We start from the raw sequence: 17225 nt of genomic DNA, 5'->3' as shown, positions 1-17225 counted from the left end.
CATATGATACATATTTATATTATATATTACATAATACATAAAGATTTTCTTTTTCATTAATTGAAAACACAGCAACACAACCAACCACATAAATTAAGCATAGCTGTCATGGATTGAATTGTGTCCCCCCCAGAGATGTGTATCAGTTTGGCTGGGCTATGAGTCCCAGTATTGTGTGGTCATCCTCCATTTTGTGATTGTAATTTTACATTAAAGAGGATTAGGGTGGGATTGTAACACCCTCACTAAGGTCACAGCCCTCACCCAATATACAGGGAGTTTCCCTGGGGTGTGGCCTGAACGAGCTTTTATTTTACAAGAGATAAAAGGAAAGAGAAGCAAGCAGAGAGCTGGGGACCTCTTACTACCAAGAAAGAAGCACTGGGAGCAGAGCGTGTCCTTTGGACCTGGGATCCCTGCGCCTGAGAAGCTCCTCAACCAGTGAAAGATTGAGGACAAGGACCTTCCTCCAGAGCCTACAGAGAGAAATCCTTCCCCTAGAGCCGACGCCCTGAATTTGGACTTTTAGCCTACTCTACTGTGAGGAAATAAATTTCTCTTTGTTAAAGCCATCCACTTGTGGTATTTCTGTTACAGTAACACTAGATGACTAAGACAATAGCCAATATATATATTTTTTAAATCAACAAGCAGTATTATTTTATATAAGGACTTGGCTACCACACATACACACACTCTCTCTCACACACACACGTAGCTATGATACATCACCGTGTTCTCTCCAGTTCGGTATGGAAGCAACCTTGAATGATTTTAACAGCTTTTAATACAGCTAGATATTCTTTACGTGCTCTGCAACCCCTATACCAGGCTTGAATCTTGCAGGCAGCTTTCATGGCTTTATATTTTCTCCACACAGCCTATTGAACACATAAGTAAAGCAAATGTGCAATGAGTGCTCTATTTTTCTGTAAATGGTAAGAATCTGTATTAAATACAGTTAATAAGGTTAATACAAGGTTAGCATAGACAAAAATCAATTGCAAAAATACTATCATGTCATGCCTGTTCTATTAGGCTTATTCATCTCGACCTACAGGCAGCCCTCTGAGTTACATAATAATTGAGAACACTGGTGCTTACTACAGTGCATGCCTACTATGTGTTTTATCGCACATATCTTGTAGCTGGCTACCAGCTTGGCCTAACATAACTCTAACCAATACCTAAAAAATTCTAAAACATGCACAGTATCTGGAAAAGCAGATATGTGCCATGTCTCCACCACCCCAATCCATTTGGAAGAACAGAAGGAAAATGAATACATTGGCCTACTCCACTTTCTGGGGAGGAAGAGGAAAAGGAAGCTCTCCCTCCTTCCGCCTCACGCAACCTAAGTACACCCTGAGTCCACCCTGCAGCAGAATGCTGAGGGCTCCTATCTATAAAAGACTGTCAGACTTTCAATTCTGGCAACCCTGTGGCTGGCTAAAAGTTTAAGTGACAGCTACCACTTCCTGATCACTAACCATTTCTAGTTCTTACAGCAACATGAGGAAACCAAGGCCCAGAGCGTCTAAGCAACTTGTCGACACCACATAAGAAGTGTGAGAGCTATTTCATTTAATCTTTACAATTACCTTTTGAGATTATTATTAGGATCTCTATTTTACAGAAAAAGGAAATTGAGGTTGAGAAAGAAGAGAGAGACTTGTTACCAGAGTCAGAACAGGGATAGTAAGATTTGAACCCAAGTCTGTTTGACTCCAAAACTCCTGCAACACATACTGCAATCACACCTTATATGAGGATTAATTACTTAATTTAGTTAATAAGGCAAGAATTATATATGGTCAAAATTACTCTTGGAATTCCCTTAACTCACTTAGAGTATCCTATATGTAGTTTTTATGGAAACAACCCTGAATACCAACATGTATGTATAAATGTATTCAGTAACACAAAATATGTATCAGTGGTTTCCAAAGCCTGTTGCCCTGCAGAATCATCTGGGAGCTTTTAAAAATCCTGATGCCCAGGTTGCTCCCCAGACCAATTAGATCAGAATGTCTTGGGGTTGAAGCCAGGCCTTGGTATTTCTTCCAGGTGACTGCAACATGCAGCAAAGTTTGAGACCACTGGTATATGCTAAAAACTACGTGAGCAAAATATAATTTTATAATTTAATTACATAAGTGAAAAAGCCTTTGAAGTTTCATAAGATTGTTATTTTGGCTTTTCTGTCATTTAGAGTTTAATATAACCCTAACCAATACATCCCATTAACACTTTTCAATTCTTAACCTCTCAGCAGCGTTTGGAAGTCGAACACACTTTTCTCCTAGAAAATATACTCTTGACCCTTGGTTTCTTGATACCACAATTCTTTAGTTTTCTTCTTTCCCTCTTAATAGCATTTGTTGGTTTCTCTTTGGCAGGACCTTAAATTCTGATGTTTAGATGTTCCAAGCTATTTTATTCCTTCTAAACATTCTTCCTAGGTGATCCTACCACCCCCATGATGTTAATTACCATGTGTATGCCCATAACATCCAAGTCAAATTCTGAAATCCCTACTACCTTCCTAAAACTCCAAACAAGCCAACTGCCTACTGGACATCTCAACTTAGATATCTGCTAGGTATTTCAGACTTCATGTACCTCAGACTCAACTCATCGTCACTTCCCAAACCTACTCCTGCCTTTGTTCATATTTCAGTGAAGGGTACCACATGCCTAGTTACTTAAGCCACAAACATGGTACAATTCCTGGTTTATGCTGTATACCCTGCCAATTCTATCCTTCAAATCAAATTCTCACAACCCCATATAATTACACTGAACTTTTATCTTTTACCTGACCTACTGCTAATAGTCTCCTAACTAGTCTCTATGCTTTCTAGTTTTTGCTCCCCTGCTAGTTCATCTTCTACTTTCCTGCCAGAGTCATTTTTCAAAAATAAAAATATGATTCTGGTCTTTTCCTGTTTAAATTCCTCTAGAGCTTCTCTTAGTCTGGAGGATAAAGACTAAATTCTTTTCCATGCCTCACAAGATCATCCATAGTCTTATTCCCTCTATCGCCAACCTAGTCTCATATCACTTTTTATTGCCGTACACATGGTATTATTTTTGGACTTTCTCCCATTATCTCCTGGGCATGGAATCTTTCTTTCCACACATTTTGCTTTTCATTTCAAACATCTGAATTCATCTTTCAGCTTAACATCTCATCTTAAATCCCCTTGCTCTAGGAAGCTTTCTGTGATCCCTGGAATTAGCTGAGGTTCCCCTTCCCTATGTTTCCAGTAACACAATTATAATTTTCTTCCTTATTCAATTAAGTTCTTTGAGGACAGCACCTAAATACAGCTTATGCACTGTCTGCTCCATTTGCCCAGTATAGATTTTGCACATTGCAAGCACTAGGCATTTGTTGAATAAAAATATTATTTTGAAGCTTAACAGCAACCCAGCAACTATCAACACATCACACGTAGGTTCAAAGCCCACACTACCGCAGTAGAAAAGAAATAGCTTCAGTAGATTCGATGCCTGGCTTTACCTCTCTCTGCAGCATCGGCAAGTTACTTAGTAAACTCTCTTAGTTTCCTCATATTTTAAAACAGAGATAAAATGTCACATTCCCCATAGATTTGAAGAACGGATCAAACACAATAATATGAAAGTGCTTTGGAAGCCAAAAGTGCTAACTAAACACTTTGAATAAAGTATGTCTATATCTATCCTAAGTAGCTCTGGTTAACAGAGTGGTAAAGAAGTAGAGTTATCCGATTTGGCTTAAATTATGCAAAATAGTACTTGACCTTAGCTTAAAATTTACTCTTAAAAAAATAAATTTGTGAGCACTCTCGTCAAGCAGACTATATTCTCCAAATTCTTTCAAGTGCTAAAATTAACACCTACTGAAATGTGCCAAGCCTTGGGTGACCCTGGGCAGAACAATCCTAGTTCTGTGGGGTCTTGACTTGATTATTATTGGTGCCCCTTTCCTCACTCTCAAAATTTTCCCACTTTGGAAGATAAATAAAACGGCCACCCAACTAAGTAGTATTCTTAATGACCTGCTTAAGCTGGTTTTATAAGTCCTAACAAATATTGGGAAAAAGAATAAAAGTTTTATGTTAAAATTGAAAACATAAATACCTGGATTTTTATGGTGCTCTCTTTAATTTTCTGAAATTTCTGTTTCTGTATGAATCCTTTCATTGTAGCTTGAATAATGATAACACTGCTCCTGATTTGTAAGTAAGCTTGTCTTTGATATTTTGCACACAGAAATGCCCTGTAATGATTTTGTAAAACCACTGCTGCTTTTCTATACAACAAAAACTGTTTTCTGGCTTTCCATGTCCTAAAATACTGCCGTAACATGATAACTGCTCTTTTCTGCTGAATAAATCTTCTCCGATACACAGCCATGTGAAGGAAGGACTGAATTCGTAGGACAGCACACTTCTGTGTTTCCAGTTTTCTCGTGACCATTTTATGAAAAGCTTTTTGAATTGTTACTTCAGCTTTTCTTTGAGAATGATACTCTGCCTTCTGTGAACGTGCAAGTAGAGAAGCTTTATACCATGTTTGAGTCCTAACTGCTGCACTTTGAACAGCTTGATATTGAGTTTTAGCTCTGTAACTGCAGAACGCAGATTGGATAACAATGGATGCCATCTTTTTCTCAGACATGTTTTTCAACTTCTGTGTAGCTTCGATGCCTCTAACAGCAGCCTGAATAGTTGGTGTAGATTTCTGTGCCACTAAAAATCTATCTCTTTCCACTTTGACTCTGACATATGACCTGTAATAATTCTGTATAACAATGACTGCAGTTTTCTTTGCTTGAAAAACAACCCTGGCCCTGTGCATTCGGTAAAATGACTGAATTCGTGTGGCAGCCAGGTGCATTCGCTGGATATTGTTTTGTACCTTAAAGCCTCTGTAAGAAGACTGTATACGGGTAACTGCTTGGGTGCCCATTTGTGTTGCAGTCAGTGCTCTGTATCTTCTTTGAACAAAAACCACTGCTGCTCTAAGCTGAAGATAATGCCTCCTTACTTGGAAGGCCTTAAAGCGCTTCTGAACAACAGTGGCAGCCTGATGCTCTTTCTGAATTTGCTTCGCAAAGTTCATGTGCTGGAAACCTTCCTGAATACAAGCTGTTGTTTTCTTCAGCGCAGAATGTCGAAGAACTTTCTGTTTGTTTTTATTTGCTCTATATTTTCTTTGTATTACTTTTGTAGCCCACAGAATCTTTTGGTAGAAATAATACTGCCTATACATTTTATATGTGCTTTGTATTATGATAGCTGCTCTGTGCTCTTTCTGTAAAAGCTGTTTTGCTTTCATTCCCTTATATGCAGCCTGAATGACCAGAGCAGAATGCTGTTGTCTGATATAGTTTTCTCTTTGCAATTTTGCAGCTCTGTATGCTCGGTAATGTTGCTGAATTAGAACTGAGGCACGTTTACAAGTCTGAAATCTCACATATGTCCTGTGCATTCTGAAAGTGGCCTGGATGAGAACTGCAGCTCTTTGCATCTTTTTCTTCGCCATTAACCTCCGATAAGCTGATTGGATAGTAATAGCTGCTAAAAGCATAGCTTTCAAGTGTCTCCTAGTTTTCATGCCTCTAAAAGCAGCCTGAATGACCACTGCAGAGCTCTTTTGCTTTAGGTAACGTTCTCTTTGTAGCTTCCCAACTCTGTTTGCTCGGTATCTCAGCTGAGTTAATGCTGAGGCACGTTTCAAAGTCTGGTATCTCACATGTGCTCTGTGCATTCTGAAAGTGGCCTGGATGAGAACTGCAGCCCTGAGCATCTCTAGCATCTTCTTCTTTACAATCCATCTTCTGTACGATGACTGGATTTTGATGACTGCCTTTTGTAATTGCAGGGATTGTTGTAAGCGATGCCTTGCACAAACATTTGCACGATATCTTCTCTGAACCCAAATAGCAGTTTTCCTGAGAGACAGGAATCTTCTTCTCATCATTACAGTTCTAAATCTCCTCTGAATGAGCATTGCTGCTAAATGCATGATTTTTAAATGTCTTCTAGCTTTCATTCCCCTAAAAACAGCCTGAATGCATATTACTGAATGTCTCAATTTGTTATACCTTTGAAATTGCATGTTTCTTTCTTTTACTGCCCGGTATCTTTGCTGTACTGTTATTACTTTCTTTAGCTTACTAAAAGACTTTTGCTGTCTGTACCTTCTATGGTGTGAATGAATGACTGTTGCTGCAACCTGCATCTCTCTTAGAGTCTGTCTGACTCTTAAACCTCTAAACCTTGCCTGAATAATATTAACGGCTTTCAAAATCGTCAAGTACTTTGCACGCTGTATTTTACCTTGACAGTATGCTCTATATCTTACTTGAATTACAATAGCTGCTGTTCTCATTGAATGGTATCTTATTTTTAACCGATGCATTTTAAACACTGCTTTAATAAAAGTGGCTGCAGCGTGCATGCGTTCAACCTGTCTTCTTACTCTGGTGCCTCTGTAAATGGCTTGGATCTTCACTGCTGCATTCTTTAAATTAAGGTATTCCCTACGTTGTTGTTTTGTAGTCTTAATATCTCGATACCATCTCTGAATTCTAATAGCTGAAGCTGTCTGGGTTGCATATTTCTTTCTGATTTTATATGCTTTATAGTTAGACTGTATAGTAACTGCAGCTTTGTTGTTCTCTTTTACTTTTTTTCTCACTCTTAAACCTCGGTAAGCTGATTGCAAAATTACTACAGCTGCCTTTGTTTTCAAATACAAATGATGCTGTTTCTGTCCAATACTGTAAGCCCTATAATATATTTGAATCAGAAGAGCAGCTTTTCTCGTAACTCTCCACTTCTTTTTTTGCACGTACATTCTATAGTATGACTGTATGATAACAGCACATTTGCGTTGCCTTTGAAACTGTCTTCTCAGTTTTCTGGCCTTCTGGGTAGCTTGAAGCATGAGTACTGCATGACGGAGTTCGATGTACTCCGTACGTCGCTTCTTTCCTATAATCCTTGCTCTCAGATGTTGCTGGATGACTAATGCTGCTCTTTTTAACAATCTAAACTCTTTCTGGGCCTTGCCCATTCTAAAAGCAGACTGAATCTTCACTGCAGCATCATGTTCCCTCCTGATCTGGTTTTGAACTTTCCAGCCACGATAAACACACTGGAGAACTATCACAGCTGCTCGGGTCTTTAAAAAAAGAGTTCTTGTATCATAAACAGTCTCGTATGCCCTGTACCATCTCTGAATCTTGAGAGTAGACTGAAGCACAGACTGATATTTCACCCTTTTACTACAGCCTCTAAAAGCAGTTTGAATTTTAAGAGCAGCTGCAGATTGTTGTTTGATTAGCTGGCGTACTTTATAACCTCTGTAAGCTGCCTGCAAGCAGGTGGCTGCTCTTTTGGCTTGCAAGAAGTTCTTCCTCTGACTGACTCGTGCTTTGTTTGCACGATAGTAATTCTGAATGACAACAGTTGCTTTATAAATTTTCAGATAGTATTGCCGCATCTTTCTCATTCTGAAATAAGATTGTAGTGAAATAGCAGCTTTTCTTTGCAACCTCATCTGCTTTCGGGCAAGGTATCCTCTAACGAAAGCCTGTAGTTTGATACAAAATTTCTGCACCTGCATATATTCTTCTCTCTTTAGTGCAGCCACTTTTTTGGACCGGTACCATTGCTGGATACACAGTGCCGCTTCTCTTAAACGTAAATATTGTTTGCGTGCTCGTTTCATCTTGACAATTGACTGTAACTTTATTGTTGCATTTTTTAGGCTCATAAATTTTTTATGGGAAATATAAGCCCGATAATATGACTGAATCTTTATAACAGATGTTAGGATGTGAATAAACTTTTTCCTTGCTTGCATCCCTCTATATGCAGACTGTAAAACAATGACAGCAGAACGAGTTTTCTGATAAAATGCTAGAACTTTCCTGGCTGAAATGTAAGCTCGGAAATAAGCCTGAATTATAAGGGCAGCTTTCCTCATCTTCTTATATTTCTGTAGCTGTTGATGTTTTCTTATGTGTGCCTGCAATTTGATAACAATTTTCTTAAGGTTTAGAAATCGAAGCTTTTCTTGTCTCATTCTCCAATAGGACTGAATAACCCATGCAGCTCTAATCTGTCTGTGTAAATTACGAGCTTTCATTCTCCTGAAAGCAGCCTGCAGTTGAATGGCTGCAGCCTGTTTCTGCAAATACTGGGTCCTTTCAATCTTTCCTTTCACATATGCTCTGTAGTGCTTTTGGATAGTCACAACAGATGCTTTCTTTCTCTTATATAACTTCTGGGCTTGAAAGCACCTAAATCTTCTCTGAATGATAACAACACAAGATCTAGTATGAGCGTAATTCCGTAATTCTTTGTGCATTCTATACCACGACTGAATGACAACAGCAGATTTTTCTTCTTTAGCTCGTTCCCTGACTTGCCATTCTCTAAAAGCTCTTTGCAGTACTATCACAGCTTTTATTTGTACCTGCATTTTGCGTCGCTTCCATCTTCTGAACATTGACTGGATTATAAGGGAGGATGATTTTAGTCTTTTATATCTTTGCTGATCTTGTTTTCTCCTAAAATAAGCACGCCAATGCCTCTGAATTACAACTGTAGCCCACAGATATCTTTTATAAGAAGTTACAGCAATTATCATTCTTAGCCTAGATTGCAGGATGATTGAATAATATTTCAGTTTCAGAAATCTTTTTCTAGTGGAGTATCTTCTCCAATATCCCTGAGAAAGGTAAGGAAAGACACAAAGTAAAATAGATCAAGCTTTCTATAATTAACACCTTTGAAAATATTAATTTTTCTAATATTCTACTTAAATATCAAAAAACATGAAATTAAAATCCCAATATATTTTTGTAAAAGATACTTGTCTCTTTTGTTTGTAGTTTAGTTTGTCCATTGATAAAGCTGTAGCCAATTTATAATTATAAACAAATATATTTATAACTATATTTGTATTCCAGAGTCATAAGAAATAGGAGCATGTTTATGTTATACCAGAAGCAAAAGAGTCAAAATCAAACTATAGTAATATTTTTTTGTGACCTATTAATTCTAATTTCTATGAATACATCTCTGGTTCTTAAATTACCCCTTTATTTCAAGGCTGCTAAGCTATCTTATAATGACAAATAACTGTTTATGTGCAGGCTTCTGTGCTATCACATTATAGGCCAGATAATATAGAAATTTGAGAAATAAATGAGCTTGATCACTCTGAGTCATCATTTTTATTAAGAAGAAATTACTTACTTTCCCCCTACTTAGGAATTACAGATATACAGTTAAAAAGTAGAATCCAGGAAGGACTTGAGAAGTGATAAACTGCTTGTCTCTTGAAAAGCCATGGTCGCACTCTACACACCCCACCCCACCCCACATTCCCTGACCCCTTAGTTAACCCAGCAATGAAGTGGCTCAACAGAAAGGGCTACAAAGTCTCAAGTCGGTTCCAGTTGCTATATCTAAATACCCCAGGATACTGGGGAACAAGCTCTGGGTGTTCTTCTGGCAATAAGACCATTCCTTTGTCCAAATGCTCCCAGCATTACCAAGATTGTGGGGTGTTCCCTATGGCAGCTTATTTTACTTACACATAAAAAGCAGTGTAGGGGCTGGGTCCCTCCCTCTCCTACAGCACTACCCATTACACATAGAGCTATGCTTGGCCCAAGCACACCTGTACATGGCTGAGGAGGGTTAGAGAGAACATGTGCATTCTGCTGACTCTTTGCCTCTAAGTTTTCCCTGATTTCTCTTATTCCTCTACTGTGGGTCACCTGTGGTTTTGTTCCCACCCTTCAGCCTGACAAGAAGTGATGTGTACTCCACATTATTTCTCTTACTAAGAAGGCTGCGCAAGTAATTAACACCTATATGACTACAGTCCAGCTTGCTTATGTAAAATGGCTTTGAAAACTTGAAGCAATATATAAATGTAAGCCATTATTAAACTACCTTAAAAGAAATAGGAAACATAAAGCACAGGTCATATTCAGAGTTGAAGAATATGTGCCATTATTCTTTTTTCCTAGACATTTTGTTTGCAAAACCCTCAGACTCAGAAATGAAAGGTCAGTGTGGCTAGCTCATTTTATATGTCCATAATCATTCCTTCTAATACTGCTACTAGTCTGTTACTGAAACATTAATCAGTTTTGATATTCAACATGGGCCTAAGTCCACTTCCTTGCCTAATAACTCTGCTCCCTATGATGCAATTCTATCAGCACTGTCACGTATCTGTTAAAAATAAAGAGGTTTTACTGAGCATATATCACTGTAAAACAAAAGCATCAACATTTGCCATAAGATGTTTAAAAAGCCCAGAGTCTCATACCATAATATTCAAGATACCCAGGGTGCAATTCAAATTACTTGGCAAAGTATCACCATGAAAACCTCAACTTTCACAGGAGAAAACAATCAACAGATGTCAATGTGGAGAAGTCACAGACACTGGAATTATCTGACAAAGTCTAATATTACAGAGCTCCAACAAAGGCAAACTGTTTAAACTAATGTAAAGATAGAAAGTCTCAGCAAAGACATGAAATACAGAAATAACAACCAAATGGAAATACTAGAGCTGAAAAATACAATATCCAAAATATAAAACTCACTGGAAAGGCTCAATAATGGGATGGAGGTGACACACGAAAGAATCAATGAATTTGAAGAAGATAATATAAATTATCCAGTGTGAACAAGAAAGAGAAAACAGATTGGGAAGAAAATCAACACAGCCTCAGGGACGTGGGGGCAATATCAAATGATCTAACATTTATGTCATCAATGTCCCACAGGGAGAGGAGAAAGAGTGCAGTGCTGAAAAAACTTCTGAAGAAATAACAGCTCAAATGTGCCCAAATTTTACCATAGACAAAATCACTGACTCAAAAGATTCAGTGAGCCTCTGGCAAGATAAACTCAAAGAAACACATGGCCAGAGATGAGCTACTGAAAATTAACAACAAAGAAAAACTCTTTTTAAAAACAGCCAGAGAGAACTGACACATTACCTATAGAGAAACAATGGCAGACTACACATTCTTTTTAAGTTCACATGGAAAATTCACTAAGATCAGCGGTCAGCAAACTTTTTCTTTAAAAGGCCAGATAGTAAATATCTTCAGCTTTGCAGGGCATTTCTGTTGCAAAACTCAATTCTTCTATCATAATGCAAAAGCAGCCATTAGCAACACATATATGAATCGGTACAGCATGTTCTAAAAAACTATATTTACAAAACCAGGTGGTAGGCCAGATTTAGCCCACCGGCCATACTTTGCCAACCCCTGACCAAGGTAGACCTCTGCTGGGTCATAAAACAAGCCTTAACAAATTTAAAAGAATTGAAATCATATAAAGTATATTCTCTGATCATAATGAAATTAAAGTAAAAATCAGTAAAAGAAGGATAACAGGAAAATCTCCAAACACTGGAAAGTAAACAGCACACTCTTAATCCATGGGCCAAAGAAAAAAAATCTCAAGGGAAATTAGAAATTAGTTTGAACTGAATGAAAATGAAAATGCATCATATCAAAATTTGTGGTATGCAGCTAAAGCAGTAAACCAAAAAAACCTATTGCTGTGAAGTCGATTCTGACTATAGCTAAAGCGGTACTTAGAGTGAAATTTATATCACTAATTTATTGTACTGAAAGAGGAAGGACTCAAAATAATTGCCTAAGCTTTTCCTTTAAATGTTATCAAAATAATAACAAAAAGAACAGAAGAAATGAAGTAATCAAGAACAGAAGTCAATAAAATTGAAAACAAAAAAATTAGTAGAGAAAAATCAATGAATCCAAAGGTTTGTTCATTGAAAAGACCAATAAAAAAGACCAATGAAATTGTAGCAAGACTAACAAAGAAAATAAAGAGAACACAAATTACAAATTTCTGGAATGAGGAGCTATTACTACAGGCTCCTAAGATAGTAAAAGGATAACAAAGGCATACCATGAACAACGATGCACACGTAAATTTGACAAGTTAGGTGAAATGGACCAATTCTTTGAAAACCACAAACTAACAAAACTCACTGAAAATGAATTAGTCCTACGATACTTTAAAAAAATAGAATTTGTATTAAAGCTTTCATATAACGAAATATCTAGATCATGATGGCATCACTGGTCAATTCTTCTAAACCTGTAAGGAAGAAATATTGGCAATTCTATACAATCTCCTCCAGAAAATTAAGAGGAAGAGAAAACTTCCTAACTCATTTTATGAAAACAGTTTATTTACCCTGATACCAAAACTATAAGAAAACAATACAAGAAAATAGACCAATATGCTGCATGAACAGAGTTGTAAAACTATTCATCTAAATATTAATAGAATCAAGCAACATATAAAAAGAATAACATACCACAAACAAGTGGGTTTTATCTTAGACTACAAGGTTAGTTCAAGATTACATGCTGAACACGGCAAAGTGTTATGCAGGTAGTAGGCAGGTGTTAATATTTGTTAAAAAATTAAATATTAGATAAAATACAGAATCCTAAAATATAATCATTTAAAACTTTATTGCATTTTATCTTCTTCCTTAAAAATACCATTAAATTTTTAAAAATTTTCTTTTTTTAATTAAAAAAATTTGTCCAGGATACTATACCTGAATAATTGATGCTGACTTATTTTGAATTTTTTCCAGTTTTTCCTTTTTTAACATTAATAATTTTCTCTGTGCTAAGAATCTTCGCCAATATTTCTGAATGACCAATGCTGCATTCATTTCCTTTTTCAATCTTCGTTTAGTTAGAAAATTGATTACAGCTGACTGAATAACTCTTGCAGCTTTGTCTCTCTCCTTAAAAAAAGGAAAAAACACAACACAGCAAATACGAATTAAACATTTAATCACTGAAGTCCCTAAATTATTCTTTGTGAGAACATCATCTGTTAAACATTAATCAAATTAATCTTGGAAATGAAATGCCCTCAGGCTTATGGTAAGATATGTTCATCTTTGGAATATAATGCTTGTGGGCATGTTGAAAGGGCTGATGGGCTTACAGATATATTTGCATGATGAAACAAAGATTCTTAGGAAATATCCAAAAATAAAGGTCATAGACATGTTTGATCTATCACAGCTCCTCAGTAATCAGGATAACGGCAATTTGAAGTATAATCTGGTATATTTCTCAGACTGGATCCAGTGAATTCATGTTTGACTTTTAGGAGAGACAGCATTAAAAGAGAGGGAGAGAAACTCCCAAAATAAACAAAATGTCTTAACAGTATAAGGTAGTACTGCTTTGTTGTAATTTGAAAAAAAAAAAAAGAACACACAAAAGAGAGACAAAATCCCCCTCTTTGGCATAGAACACATTGTGGATTTAAGCCATAGAGACTTAAGAGAACAGAATATAGTTTGGATTCTAAGAAGCGATGTATGAACTGGCCGAGAGCACCAGTGGCCAAAGAGGAGTGCACTGCCCTGGGAGCACTAGAGGTCAGTACCCTGCATATCTCTTTTACTGTTACTTCTGGTAATGAACAGCTATGAATAACAACAAACACTGAATACTTACAGGGTGCCAGGAACCATTTTCAACACTTGACGAGTCACTCAGACATACATATGAACAGATGAGCAACCATATGGCAACGAGGCAGCTGAGGCAGGCAAGTCAAGGGTCTTGTCAGCCCCACAGGTAGCAGACCCAGAATTTGAACCAGGCAGTCTGGCTTCAGAGTTGATGCCCTTAATTGCTTTGCTATACTGTTCAAAGCCAGATTTATCACTTCACTCTACCTGAATTGGAAACTAGATTATAAGTCATTCCCTCTGGTGGAAAGTGACAACTTATATCATGTCTAATAACTTTTTGAAGTCTCTAGTGAAGTCTCTAGGTGGCACAAATGTTTAATGAACTTGGCTGCTAACTGAAAGGTTGGGGGCTCAAGTCCACCCAGAGGCACCTCAGAAGAAAGGCCTGGCAATCTAATTCCAGAAAAACTCAGCCATTGAAAACCCTATGGAACACAGCTCTACTCTGACACACACGGGTTCACCAAGAGTTATAATTGACTTAACAGCAACTGTCGACACACAGAGAATAGCTATAGATTCTAATTATTAACTAGTAACAATCAGTGGAGGGTATCTGTGAATGGAGAGACTCCACAGTATGGGAAGATACTCTACTATAAAATGGATCAAACTGTTGTTCGAATAAAGAAAAAAGCAAGCAATGGACTGAAACAAAAGCTATGGAATGGTGAGGGCCATATACTGAAACACTCCTCTGAGTATAGTTCTAAGATTGAGTTGGAGAATTATGTACAACAATTTAGTTGTACAACTGTGAAATGTCAGTGTCCTTGAAAAGCCTATGGCCTTCAAGGATATAAAGATCCAAATTAAAAATATCCTCTAATTAGATTAAAAAAAAAATTATGCCATTCAGAAGTATATAGCTTTTGGGTCAAATTTACAAGGGCCAAGGGCTGTTTTGGACACAACAGGCTGAGGTGAATTAAACTTGCATCAATTTGTAGATCGTTTCAATCTCAAGCAAATTATAATGGAACAATTTATGTGGCAGTTTGGCAAAAGGTCGTCAGTTTGAATCCACTAGCTCCTTTGTAGGAGAAAGATGTGGCAGTCTGCTTCTGTAAAGATTTGCAGCTTTGTAAACCCTATACAGGGTTTAAACCCTATGGGGCAGTTCTACTCTGTCCTATAGGGTTGCTATGAGTTGACATCGACTTCACAGCAACAGGCCTTTTTTTTTTTGGTTAGAGAAGTTAAAGACGGAAAGTAAATACATCCAAGGAGGCAAATATATTACAAAAACAAGCAACTCTTTGAAGATTTACATAAGCTGAAGGTAAAACTTCCCGTGCCTGGCAGTGAAACCTTTTCTTTGTCAGACTACTATGTCATCAGTTTTAACCCTATATTGTAGCTGAGACAGCTCGTAACCAGTTTATTTTGCATAATATATTGGCTAAATACCAAGATTTACTTTACTTTAGAGTGTGTGCCCATTTGTTGGCAGGACGAGCTGGGTGGTGGAATGGGTCAGTGGACCCTTGGATAGTCCTGCTTCACTCACCAGGTAACGTTGGCCATTGCCAGTGTTTCTTTGTTGCTAAAAGAGCTTGACCCACTTTATAAAAATTGAAACAATAATATCAATATATATTTCTATATAAACTTTTATAAATGATATATATTTAGTATGTAATATATTGTATATATATAAAATATAAAACAAAAAATAGCTACCTCAAGGTAATATTTATGTACTTGCTAGCTTATACCATGAAATCTGTGAGAGCCAGAATTCAATAGTACTGCCTTATTTTTCCAAGTCTCACAAGTTTTCTGTCTTTGAAGTGGTGCAGTCTTACCACTTTTCTATCGTTCTCTATTAGTGGAAAATATTTGAGTTTTCCTTCTCTGACAGATTTCTGCCTTACACAGGTTCTGGCTTTTGCTGTTTTTATTGTAATACTTCTTCTAGCATATATAGGGAAACTGCTATTTAGTGTTCCAAATAAAAAATGAAAAGATGTAACTGGATGTTAGTATAATTGTATATTCCTGTAGGGAGGAGAGCAGCAGTGGTCATGTTGGATCAATGAAGTTTAACTATGGATACACAAATCTCTGTTAATGTGGCCCTTCAAAAAACAGGGAAATTTCTATTACTTGAACAAAAAAATAAATCAAGAAAAGGAATCTCATTAACAAAAAGCTAAGGAACCTGTGCAGTTAACATCTGACTAATACGTAAGGCTATCCTGAGCAGAAAATAAAGTATATTTCATTACCCAGAACAAAACAAAACAAAAACCCCACTTCTGACTGATATTTGGAATTCTAAATTTCTCATGTACTGCCGTATAAAAAGAGTGGATGAAATAACTTGGGGACTGGCCAGGAAACAGTCCTCCCTGAAAACTTTTCTTAAAACAGTTTTCCTAGAAGCTTCCAGCAGTACAGCATTATCCTCCAATGGATTTGTGCACAAGGAGGCAGATCCTGAGACGGTAAGGAGCAAGACAGGGCACAGAGAATGTACGGTAGCAGAGAAGACCATTTGTGAACATGTATATAAAAAAAAAAAATGTCTAAGACACTGCCTATTTCTCAAATATTACTACAACGGCTTTGAGTGTGGCAGGTGCAAATTATTTCAATTACTGTTATTTCCAAGTCTGATATGGATTGAAAACATGTTATGTTTAAGAGCGTCAAAATTTAGCTGTTTTACACAACTACTAAGAACTTTACCATAAATTGTGTTATAATTAAAAACTGAGGAGCAATATTACAGGGAACATTATTTCTGAAATATCTCTGATAAATTGTATTAAGCATGGCTGTCTGTTTTATTTTTCCAAACAAATGAATACTTAAAAAAAAAAAAAAAATGCCGTTGTGTCAATTCTGACTCATGGCAACCCTACAGATCTGTAACTACCTACAATTAGTGGAGTGGGTAGGGAAAAGAAAGAATTAAAATAGTTCGTTCAATCTGATCAAGCAGACCACCTCTCAGTTTATTAAATAACATATTTTTCTCAGACTTCAAGAGAAAAAAGTTATTTTACATTAACGCAAATTTTCATACTATTGGCGTCACAAAAGGAAATAAACAACATCCCTATTCTCATTTTAAGAAATAAAACAATGGAAAACAAAATATCACTTTTATAAAGGATAAGTTTGAAGACGGAGTTATGACAGACAAAATGAGGTTGCACACTGAGTCCCAAAGTCAGACACTTGGCACCCAGTCCTAAGCAGCACTCCTTAAGGGAAGCCTCACTGAGCACATCATGAAAAAAGCAACGGAAACATCTAGCTCAATTGGCATAACATAGTTTATAAAGAAAATGTTCTATATTCTACTTTGGTGAGTAGCGTCTGAGGTCTTAAAAGCCTGTGAGCAGCCATCTAACATACCTCACTGGTTTCACCCCTTTGGGAGCAACAGAGAATGAAGAAAACTAAAGACACAGGGGAAAGATTAGTCCAAAGGACTAATGGACCACAACTACCACAGCCTCCACCAGACTGAGTCCAGTACAACTAGATGGTGCCCGGCTACCACCACTGACTGCTCTGATTGGGATCACAACGGAGGGTCCCAGACAGAGCTGGTGAAAAATGTAGAACAAAATTCTAACTCACAAAAAAAGACCAGACTTACTGGCCTGACAGAGACTGGAGAAACC

At 37.1% G+C, this 17225-nt stretch overlaps 1 protein-coding gene across 5 annotated transcripts in view; it reads right to left on the bottom strand.

Annotated features, from left to right (window-relative positions):
* Positions 1–17225, bottom strand: part of ASPM (assembly factor for spindle microtubules) — a 72141-nt gene that overhangs the window by 19467 nt on the left and 35449 nt on the right. For 2 of the 5 annotated variants that reach the window (XM_064273455.1, XM_064273457.1), the window contains exons 17-19: positions 12643–12837; positions 4129–8733; positions 733–881 (exon numbers count right to left, since the gene is read on the bottom strand). In XM_064273455.1, coding sequence (XP_064129525.1) covers positions 733–881; positions 4129–8733; positions 12643–12837 — 4949 coding nt within the window. The remainder of the gene's footprint in view (positions 1–732; positions 882–4128; positions 8734–12642; positions 12838–17225) is intronic. The other 3 variants (XM_064273459.1, XM_064273460.1, XM_064273458.1) reach the window with 2 other exon arrangements.

The sequence above is a fragment of the Loxodonta africana genome, chromosome 20, assembly GCF_030014295.1.
Source record: "Loxodonta africana isolate mLoxAfr1 chromosome 20, mLoxAfr1.hap2, whole genome shotgun sequence".
NCBI lineage: Eukaryota > Metazoa > Chordata > Mammalia > Proboscidea > Elephantidae > Loxodonta > Loxodonta africana.
The sequence above is the reverse complement of the archived record's forward strand: the minus strand, read 5'-3'. Positions and strand labels throughout refer to the sequence as shown.